Source organism: Podarcis bocagei (assembly GCF_964188305.1).
Source record: "Podarcis bocagei genome assembly, chromosome: 10".
Classification (NCBI taxonomy): Eukaryota; Metazoa; Chordata; class Lepidosauria; order Squamata; family Lacertidae; genus Podarcis; species Podarcis bocagei.
The window spans coordinates 59,927,304-59,938,951 of NC_138135.1; the positions used below are offsets into that span (position 1 = coordinate 59,927,304).

General features: G+C 43.8%; 1 protein-coding gene across 1 annotated transcript in view; it reads left to right on the forward strand.

Annotated features, from left to right (window-relative positions):
* CPED1 (cadherin like and PC-esterase domain containing 1) overlaps positions 1-11,648 on the forward strand; it is a 123,546-nt gene that overhangs the window by 105,392 nt on the left and 6,506 nt on the right. The window contains exons 20-23 of the mRNA XM_081211499.1: positions 2,494-2,714; positions 5,145-5,246; positions 6,744-6,831; positions 8,773-8,919. Of these exons, the coding sequence (XP_081067625.1) occupies positions 2,494-2,714; positions 5,145-5,246; positions 6,744-6,831; positions 8,773-8,919 (558 nt within the window). The remainder of the gene's footprint in view (positions 1-2,493; positions 2,715-5,144; positions 5,247-6,743; positions 6,832-8,772; positions 8,920-11,648) is intronic.

Sequence of the window (11,648 nt, forward strand, 5' to 3'; positions counted from 1 at the left end):
TGTGACCTTGTGCTTGAATTATTTCTGTCAGTACTAACTCAAGATCACCTGTGGTGAAACGAAAGCCACGGATTGGCTGAGACATGAAAAGGGGGAATATATAAATTCCCCAAAGCATTTTTTTTTAAAAGAGGGTCTATATAGATTAATGGTGTGTTAGCAAATTTAATCAGTCATATGTGGAGACTGAAAGGAATTTCGGGTTGAGAAGTTCTTTACTCACTTCCTTTCATATTATATGCAGCAATTTGTCTTTGAAGCCCTTATTAACGCAAACTATGTGAAGGCTATATTACATTTGTTAAATTGTATCCATTTGGGAAATGACATGAGCTTAACAGTGCTGGGGGGGGGGAATGTGAAAACCAAATAAAAATTGTTTAATTAGTTTTACATCTGTGTCACAAAACCTCATATAAGTTTATGGTTAATTAACTTTTACCGTAATAGTTCAGTGATGTGCTGAAGCATAAAACTTTAATTATTGTACACGTCAACTTTTCAGAAAAAGTTGAAGTGAGGAACAGGTCATGAATAATAAGTAGTTGTTCAGATAACTAGGTATACCTAATTGCACAATTACATTCTAAGTGAAAGGTGATGAAGCATACATATTATTTATTATGGTAAGAAAGCTATTCACATTTTACTGCTGTAATAAAACGCCCTCAGCAATGTATTATTAAGAACACGAAATATTAAAAAGACAATATTTACTAACGGCCTTACAATACACCTGTTTAAACAGGAACTTGTATACTTTTACCCAAATGAGCATTTTGGAGTTAAAGGTGCAATCTAAAACACACTTACCTGGGAGAAAGCTTGAACTCAGTAGGACCTACTTCTGAGTAGATGCGGTTAGATTCTGCTGTAAGTCTCTTAACTGTGCCTGATTTATGATACCTGTCTAATTTAATCCCATTTTATAGACATAATGAGATATTTCCATGGTTGGTCCTTGCAGCAAAAATCACAGACTCCCTTCTACACTAGGCAATTGTCAAATAGTTTAAATTTTAGCTTGTGGTCATTTTCCAACATAGCTGTCCAGTGCTATAATGCTGGGCAATATCTTGACCAAGACCATAATTATTGCACATTTTTTAATTGAAATTGAATGGTAATTACCGTATTTTTTGCACCATAACACTCACTTTTTTCCTCCTAGAAAGTAAGGGGAAATGTCTGTGCGTGTTATGGAGGGAATGCCTACGGGTGGCATGCCTACGGATTTTCCTCCTCTAAAAACTACGTGCGTGTTATGGTCGGGTGCGTGTTATAGAGCGAAAAATACGGTAATTGCCATTCTTTCCCACTTGCTTTGTGTTAAGGACAAAGCACAGTTACGGATCACAAAACATACTCGGTTGGGTGGGTGGGGGGAATAACTCAGCAACAGAGTATCTGCTCTGCTTGCAGAAAATCAGAGGTTCAATCTCTGGGTAGGACTGGGGAAAACTCCTGCCTGAAAGCTTGGCAGGCCAATCCCAGACTATGTAGACTTGGGACTCAGCTATACAGCTGCAAATAAAATGTTTTAAGTGTGCTTTATGGCACTGTGGGTTAAACCACAGAGCCTAGGGCTTGCCGATCAGAAGGTCAGCTGTTCGAATCCCTGCGACAGGGTGAGCTCCCATTGCTCGATCCTTTCTCCTGCCAACCTAGCAGTTTGAAAGCACGTCAAAGTGCATGTAGATAAATAGGTATCGCTCTGGCGGGAAGGTAAATGGCGTTTCCGTGCACTGCTCTGGTTGGACAGAAGCAGCTTAGTCATGCTGGCCACATGACCTAGAAGCTGTACGCCGGCTCCCTTGGCCAATAAAGCGAGATGAGCGCTGCAACCCCAGAGTCCGTCACAACTGGACCTAATGGTCAGGGGTCCCTTTACCTTTACCTTTATGTGCAATATACAACGCAACACTTGATGGCGATGGCGAGCCTTATGGAAAATTAAATGTATTTTTTAAAATGCTTCTTTTTTTAAAAAATAAGCATTTTCAGAATGGTTTTTATATGTGTGTAGATTACACCTTGGTATAAGTCAGTTTCCTGTCTTTCTACATAACATGGGTGCTTCTAGCGAATTGTTAGCCTTGCCAGAATTAGAAGTGGAACACAAATACCTACAAATACCTGCAGCAGGCAGGTTGATGTCGTTTATATGTGGCGTATTTCCCCCCAAGTATTTGAAAGTGGCTGATCCATGTTGCCCACTTGTAACGGGTACTGCTTTTCATGGTTGGCTTCCTACAGATGTTAGTATTGGTTTTATGGTGTGATTGCGTTTTGTCGCTTTAATGATTTTCTACGTGCAAACAGCCCAGAGGTTATTTATGACAACCGGTTGTGTAGAAATTCATTGACTATAAGAAAACAAATAAATACCCTCTCAGCTGAGCAAAAGCGCTTCGATTTAAGCTGCTTTTGTTCCGCAGATGCTTGCAAACTTGAGAACGTGAAATGCTGCAATATGCTTTTTTGCCCTTAAAGGTTCTTTTCATTGGCGATTCCACCAACAGAGGGATGATGTATTACTTAATAGAGAGAGTGAACGAGACTCTCCAAGAATGGCAAAAGGCTCATGACATGAAGTTCTATCATAACGTGAACAACGGGGACACTTTTATCAGCTACTCCTATTACCCCCAGTTTTGGATTGACGTAAAGCAAAGACCAACCTTTGAAGAGGCTCTTGAGCAGCTGCTACTCAGGTATGATGGAGCGTCTGTTTCCCAAGGTATCGTTCCATTTTTGACAGCAATTCACTTGATTTCCTTGCATCCAATGTCTCTATGCTAGCATTTTCTAGCCCATGGGTAGGCAATCTAAGGCCCGGGGGCTGGATCCAGCCCAATTGCCTTTTAAATCCGGTCCACGGATGGTCCAGGAATCAGTGTGTTTTTACATAAGTAGCATGTGTGCTTTTATTTAAAATGCATCTCCGGGTTATTTATGGGGCATTCATAATTTTTTTCAAAATATAGTCCGGCCCCCCACAAGGTCTGAGGAGCAGTGGACCGGCCCCTTGCTGAAAAAGTTTGCTGACCCCTGCTCTAGCCACAAGAGGGAAGGAATTTGTGAGAGGTTTGAGTCTCTTGTAGACGTTTTATGCAGTTCTTGTATTGATGAAAAGGAATTACTACTTAGGGTGCCAACTATAGGGGGCAGAAGGGGCTTTGGCTCCCTCAATATTTGTGGGCAGGGAGCTGAGGCCCCCCCAAATTTTTGAGGGGGCTGGCATCCCCTGCCGCCAGGCAAGCATGGGCAAGCATTGGCGTATATCCGCGGGATGTTCGGAAGATCACCCTCCATGCACCCCATCCCCCACTGCCAACACAAGAGCGTTGGCAGGACACATCACATGATGCTGGGACCCCTCAATGAGGGGGCGGGGCAAGTCGGCAGCCCTGATTACTATAATGCTGAGCTTCAGTAACTGCCTCTATACTTGGGGGTCTCAGGGCGGTTCACAGAAAAGATCACAACATATATAATCAGAATAAAACAACAACCCAATAACACCCTCCCTCCAGAAAATAGCCCCATTTTAGAAGGGCATAGAATGTACAGGGCACAGACCTACATTGGCTCCCAGTACATTTCCAAGCACAGTTCAAAGTGTTGGTGCTGACCTTTAAAGCCCTAAACAGTCTCGGTCCAGTATACCTGAAGGAGCATCTCCACCCCCATCGTTCTGCCCAGATAATGAGGTCCAGTGACGAGGGCCTTCTGGTGGTTCCCTCACTGCGAGAAGTGAGGTTACCGGGAACCAGGCAGAGGGCCTTCTTGGTAGTGGCACCAACCCTGTGGAATGCCCTCCCACCAGATGTCAAAGAGAAAAACAACTACCAGACTTTTAGAAGACATCTGAAGGCAGCCCTCTTTAGGGAAGCTTTTAACGTTTAACAGACCACTGTATTTTAATACTTTGTTGGAAGCTGCCCAGAGTGGCTGGGGAAACCCAGCCAGATGGGCAGAGTATAATAAATTCTATTCTATTCTAAATCAAATCAGCCAAAGGCCTGGTTAAAAAGGAATGTTTTTGCCTGGTGCCTAAAGGTGTATAATGTAGGCGCCAGGCAAACTTCCCTAAGGAGAGCATTCCACAGATGGGGAGCCACTGCAGAGAAGTCCCATTGCCATGTTGCCACCCTCCGGACCTCTCGAGCAGGAGGCACATGTAGGAGGGCGTCAGAAGCTGATCTCAGGGTCCGGGTAGGTTCATATGGAAACAGGCGGTCCTTGAGGTATTGCGGTCCTGAGCCGTACATCACACTCTGCCTCTTAGTGATGTATCATCTGACAGATTATTTCTTCTTCTTCATGCCCCCTTTTTGTCAGTAGTATTCCATGGGTCTCCTGCCAGCCTAGCAGTTCAAAAGCATGTCAAAGTGCAAGTAGATAAATAGGTACCGCTCTGGTGGAAAGGCAAACGGTGTTTCCGTGCGCTGCTCTGGTTTGCCAGAAGCGGTTTAGTCATGCTGGCCACATGACCCGGCTCCCTCGGCCAATAAAACGAGATGAGCGCCGCCAGTGGCGTAGCGTGGGTTGTCAGCACCCGGGGCAAGGCAAGTAATTTGCGCCCCCTAACCCGTGGATTTGCGCCCCCTAACCCGTGGATTTGCGCCCCCTAACCCTAACCCCCAGATGTTGCGCCCGGTGCGGCCGGGCCCCCCTGCACCCCCCACGCTACGCCACTGAGCGCCGCAACCCCAGAGTCAGCCACGACTGGACCTAATGGTCAGGGGTCCCTTTACCTTTACTATTCCATGGGTATTTCTGCACATTGAGTAAAAGAGAAGATTGTGAAGAGGTCACCCTGCAACCTCCTTCAAATTCCAGTGCAATGCTGATATCTTGGCACAATGCTGAAATCCTCTTCCCTGACAGTGTGTGTGTGTATGTGTGTGTGTGTGTGCTGCCTTTGCCAAATCTACATCTAGATTTGTGCAAAATGAAAACGAGAAAAAGTATAACTACTTAATATGTCTCTAATTTCTTTAAGCTTATGTAACTTTAAATGACATCAGCCGTTTGTGGCCAGGAATGGCCTGTAGGGTTGGCTGAAGTGAACGCTTGCCATCTGTTCTGATTCTGCTGCAGGGTATATTTTGCAGTTTTGGCTTTCTTCTTTATTTCAGATCACAGCCGCTAGAGAACACAGACCAGACTATATTAGTTGTCGGTGGTGTCCAATGGCTCAATTTCAACCACTTACATATTATTCAAAAAGTGCTGAAGCGGTAAGTGTCCACGCTACAGTCTTTCGTTGCTGTTCTTACACCAAACTGTAAAATAACTTCCACTTCAATTCGCATGATGACTTCTCCGTGCCTAGGAGGTTTTCTGGCAGTCATCTTCACAGAGCCCATTCTTCCAAAGGATTTCAATACCTTTTATAGTGCTCTGTGCAGTGGTATAGCATGGGGGGAGGCCATAGGAGCGGTTGCCCTGGGTGCAAAATTGTTAGGGGTGCAAAATTTCAACACCCCGTGCTGCCTCAATACAACTGTGGGCTTCAGTTGAAAATGGGTTTCTACATGCGAACCAGGAAGTGACCTCTGCAAGGGTTGCCATATTTCAAACAGTGAAAATCTGGTGAGAAAAGTTGTTGAGCTCTTTTTTGGCCCAAAGTTGTTGGACGTTGCTGCAGGCTGCAGTATTTCTGGGAAAATCAGGACATATGTCAACCTTCCCTCTGCAGACAACAAAACAACTCTTCTTTTATTAGCTCTAGGGCTGCGATCTGCTGGGTGATGGGGATGTCGTTAGACAGTGGAATGTGCATACGTACCCCCTTCATGTGGCCCCGGGCACTGGCAACCCATGCTATGTCACTGTCCACAGGGCGAATCTCCCAAATATCCTGTCCTCTTGCAAGCTTCAGTTTTAGCCTGTGAATTATGGAATGACATGCATTTCTTTTGTATTAGAGCATGTTTGTTTGTTTTTTTAAAAAATATTTTTATTAGACAATTTCAACAGAACAAATTATCAATCCAAATAATCAATTACATTATTTTCCACCTTTTTATCTCCCCTACCCATCCCTCCCTCTCCCCCTCACCAAAGACTTCCCTCAGCTCACCTCTCTGATTTCTTTGTACATATTATTCTCTGCATGTTAAAGTTTGTACATATCATTACCTTATCTGTCATATATTCTATTAATAAATTTGTGGATGTTTATTCAAAACCTGCCAAGGAGCCCATGTCATTTTGTTGTTTTTTTAAATAGCTGTTCTATTTAAAAAGTTCCCAATCTTCCTTGAAGTTACAATTGTCCTTCTCACGTAGTTAATGTTTCAACTTTGCCAACTCTGCATAACTGATCAGTTTTTCGTATTAGGACATGTTTTCATTTTCCAGTGCTTTGCTACTGTCGTAAGCCATTTTGAGCTCACTTTGCTTGCTGGGAAGGTGTCACTCAAATACCAGACAGATTCCAATAAAAAAAACCCCACTCACCAAAATGAGCTACAATTCACTGACAAAACATGATCCGGAATGTAGTGTGGTGATAGCCAAGGGCTTGCGAACCCTGTGCTACACTTTTGATAGCTCATATCCTCAGTATCAAACTGGCTGCTCCCAGGAAAAAAAAAACAGACATCATTTTATCTGATTCTGCATTGTATGGGACATTATACGAAACGGAGACAAAAGTAAGAGGTGTTTATGGTACGTCAGTTTTATATATCTGTAAATAAAATGTTTGTTTTATTTCATTTGATCCACAGGGCGAATCTCCCAAATATCCTGGTAGTGATAAAATCCCTGGGAATGGGCTTTCACCTGCCAGTGGATGGAGTGCATTTCTTGTCACCAGTAGGTTATATTTTTTCTCCGTTAGGATGTTTTTGCAATTTTATTTTGTTTGACACATTGCTCCTCAGAAGTATGGTGGGGCATGTTCCTGTCGAGCACAGCTGCTATGCCCGTACATTATATTTTGCCAGGTTATGTGATGTGCCTCATCCTAAACACGTAGAATCGTAGAACTTAGAGTTGGAAGGGACCACGAGGGTCATCTAGTCCAACCCCCTGCAAGGCAGGAATCTTTTGGGCCAATGTGGGGCTTGAACCCACAACCCTGAGATTAAGAGTCTCCTGCTCTACTTACTGAACTAGATGGTGCTGCATGTTTTGGCATTACTAATACAGCGGTACCTTGGTTGTCGGACGGCTTGGCTCTCGAACAAATCGGCTCCCAAACACTGCAAACCTGGAACCTGAAAGGTTTGTGAACCTTTTTCGGAAGCCGAATGTCCGACGTGGCTTCTGTGACTTCCGCAGCTTCCGCAACTTCCGCTTGAGTGCAGGAAGCTCCTGCAGCCAACTGGAAGCCGCGCCTTGGTTTTTGAATGGTTTTGAGAGCCGAAAGGACTCCCGGAACGGATTAAGTTTGACAGCCAAGGTACCACTGTACCTTAATTTAATTTTTAACTGTATATCTTATATCTTTATTGTTTTAAAATAGATAAATTTATGCCAGGAAAGCAAACCAACCAACAGACAAACATACAATCAAATAAACAAACTATAAATTGACAAACAGACAGTAGCAGCAGTGTACCTTAATTTTAATGATACAATACAATATCTTTATTTTCATTGTCCCATGCGGAACAATGAAATTGAAAAACTACATAAAACTACATAAAAACTACATAAAACTACATAAAAACTACACAAAACATTCAAACCCCCCTAAAAACTCTGAACCCCATTCTAAAATACACCATACTATAAAGACCCCTTATGCTGCGTTTAGAACCAGAATTGCATTTGCGTAGAAACTGTTTCTGAGGCTCCCTAAATTGGCTTTAAATCCAAACACTTGGCCAGAAGGGGTTAGCGTTTGGCCTGGTTTGGAAGCCCTTTCCCTTAAATCCTGGTGAGCAACCTCTCTATGAATATTGAGTGATGTACTTTGCACCTGCCTAAAGGCCCGTTCATATTTTCTTATGTCACGTGTTTCAAAGTTGAGCCTTGGCATTGAAAACAGGTTCTAGGGATAGTTCGTATCCACAGTTTAAGCCCCTTCATCCATTCTGTCAACCACAAAAATAAAAACATGTTTATACAGTACCATACAATTATTATCATCTATGATTTTCAGGCTATGTACCATCTATGCATTTGTTACTGTAATGTATTAAATCTGTTCTCCCAGGCCTTTGACTGTGGCCTTTTAGACTGTCGGGGGTGGGTATGGCTTTTGTTTGTTACTATGGTATGTATTTTTGTGTTTTTATGTTGTAAACCACCCTGTGGTCATCGGATGAAGAAATCAATCAATCAAATAAATAAAATATTAAAATAAAAAAATAAAAATCAACCAAATAAATAACATAAAAAATAAATAAAAATAAAAAATTTGGAAAATTGTTTAAATGCATGCAATGTGGTGTGGTAGAATTCTGTTTCTAGTCCCAAACTACCACACTGGAGCACAGCACTTTTTGCACGTTCTCAGTTGTGCACATCTGTAAGTTTGGGGTTCAGTTATTTAAAAAAGTGTGACATCTAAGGGACACAATATTTCCCCCTCTGTTCCTCCCTCTCTTCTGAAGAAATACATGCTTGCGCTTAACTATTTGCTGGGGGAAACACTGATCAAATAACTCAAGAATTAAGGTTATCTTTTCTCCAGCCCAACACCTGTACATAATATCCATATGCTTACTGTCCCAATGATAACATGTCTTGATTTAACTAAAAGCTGGATAAATGAGATAATATGAGATGACCTGATTTCAATTGCAGGCCGAAGTGAGAGATCTGTGGAAGGAAAACCAAGCTATTTTGAACACTGCAAAGCAATATGGCTATGAAGTGGTTGATACTTTTATTATTACCATGGGACGGTACAAGGAGTTTTTGCAAGGGAAGTGCGGGTGCCATTTTCACGAGGTAATCGCTTGTCATTTAATCCTTGACGTGAGCCAAGGGCGCCCATGCCAAAGCAAGATTGGGGAGCAATAACGGGGGGGGGGGGCTAAACAAGGCCACAACATTACAGTGGTACCTCGGGTTAAGTACTTAATTCATTCTGGAGGTCCGTTCTTAACCTGAAACTGTTCTTAACCTGAGGTACCACTTTAGCTAATGGGGCCTCCTGCTGCTGCCGCACCGCCGGAGCACGATTTCTGTTCTCATCCTGAAGCAAAGTTCTTAACCTGAGGTAATATTTCTGGGTTAGCAGAGTCTGTAACCTGTAGTGTCTGTAACCTGTAGCGTATGTAACCTGAGGTATCACTGTATTGTGAATAAAGCATCTCTACTTTCCCATGGCCTTCGGACGTCCCAACTACTGTCCGAACTAACCCTAAGCTGCTTTTGTGGATCCCGCTAGCAAGCTGGGGGCATGGACATCAGCTTTGCCCTACCCTGCACCCCAGCTGGGCAGATGTTTTTCAGCATCCATCCAAGAGCCACATGGTTCCTTCCTGCCCCCTGCTGGGACAGTGGTGCCGAGGGGTCTTGAGCCAATTAGAGGGCTATATTTTGTCAATTGAGAGATTTACCTAGACAGCATCTTAAAAAGCAGAGACATCACCTTGCCAACAAAGGTCCGTATAGTTAAAGCTATGGTTTTCCCAGTAGTGATGTATGGAAGTGAGAGCTGGACCATAAAGAAGGCTGATCGCCAAAGAATTGATGCTTTTGAATTGTGGTGCTGGAGGAGACTCTTGAGAGTCCCATGGACTGCAAGAAGATCAAACCTATCCATTCTTAAGGAAATCAGCCCTGAGTGCTCACTGGAAGGACAGATCCTGAAGCTGAGGCTCCAATACATTGGCCACCTCATGAGAAGAGAAGACTCCCTGGAAAAGACCCTGATGTTGGGAAAGATGGAGGGCACAAGGAGAAGGGGACGACAGAGGACGAGATGGTTGGATAGTGTTCTTGAAGCTACCAGCATGAGTTTGACCAAACTGCGGGAGGCAGTGGAAGACAGGAGTGCCTGGCGTGCTCTGGTCCATGGGGTCACGAAGAGTCGGACACGACTAAATGACTAAACAACAACAACATTTTGTCAAGCTTTGGTGCAAAGATTTGCAACGCAAGCACACCGAGGCAACCCACACTAGGGCTTCAGACGTTGTGGTGCATCCCTGAATGCACTTACTAGCAAGCCCCATTGACTTTCACATGAGTAAGCACGCATAGAAATGCAGAATAAGGGACCAGGGATGAAGAGTTTGTGCTTGTGCTCATTGAACTGAGAAGGCGCATTGAGAGATTCTGTCAGCATCGGGCTGATCTGTATCTCGATCTGCAGATCCCTACAGCAGACCTCTCTATCCGCATGCATTTACACACTTCTTTCCCTCGGCAGGTGCTAATCGCAAAGAGATTTGAGATTTCCCCAAAGATACCATTTAAAGTGCATTAAGCAATCTCTGTGTACATTACAGCACTTTGCTTGCAATCAGAAATAGCCGGTGGGCAGTCCCCCCTTGTAATATTATCTGGTCTTTTATGGTCCTGCTAAATATTAAGCCGGGTAAAATGTCATTCCAACAGTTTACTCAGGGAGAAAAGAATAATGCTTTCAAGGGCAGATATGACACACTTCAGGGTTACATCTCCATATTGGATTTGGTTCATACTTGTACACAGTATACCATGCTCCATAATAAAGACCTTAATTATGCTAGATAGCACCAAATTGGTCATGGAACCTGACCTCTTGGGGGGGGGGTCAGTTTATTGTGGCAAACTGTGCTCCTGGCCCTCAAACAATGTCTGGAGAATAGAACATTCCCTCAAGAAGACAAAAGTTGGCCATCTCTTAAACTGCCATTTTTGTTGTTGTTTAGTCGTTTAGTCGTGTCCGACTCTTCGTGACCCCATGGACCATAGCACACCAGGCACTTCTGACTTCCACTGCCTCCCGCAGTTTGGTCAAACTCATGCTGGTAGCTTCGAAAACACTGTCCAACCATCTCGTCCTCTGTCGTCCCCTTCTCCTTGTGCCTTCCATCTTTCCCAACATCAGGGTCTTTTCCAGGGAGTCTTCTCTTCTCATGAGGTGGCCAAAGTATTGGAGCCTCAGCTTCAGGATCTGTCCTTCCAGTGAGCACTTAGGGCTGATTTCCTTAAGAATGGATAGGTTTGATCTTCTTGCAGTCCATGGGACTCTCAAGAGTCTCCTCCAGCACCATAATTCAAAAGCATCAATTCTTTAGCGATCAGCCTTCTTTATGGTCCAGCTCTCACTTCCATACATCACTACTGGGAAAACTGCCACTACTGGGAAAACTGCAAACTGCCCATCTAAAAGACATGGAATGTACCTTCAACATTTAAGGCTGATCCACTGATATTTTTGAGGAATGCCTTTCCATCTGCGCAAGTTAGAATACCCACTGCCAGCTGATCGCCTCTATCCTGCTAAGCCCCATGTTGTCACCCCCCAAAGCTGCTCCTGAGAGTTTGGGGGCCCTCTGAAACAGTATGGGAGAAAGCACAGGGTTGCTTTGAAAATCTGGACACAAAAGTTTGAGCTTCAGGCAAAGTTGTTGAAATTTGCCAAAATCTACACGTCCGACATGGGCTGCCATACGTATGGGTTTTACCGGACATTTCAGCGCTTTCCACCAGGATGCAGTTTATGAGGGATAAATACCGGCTAT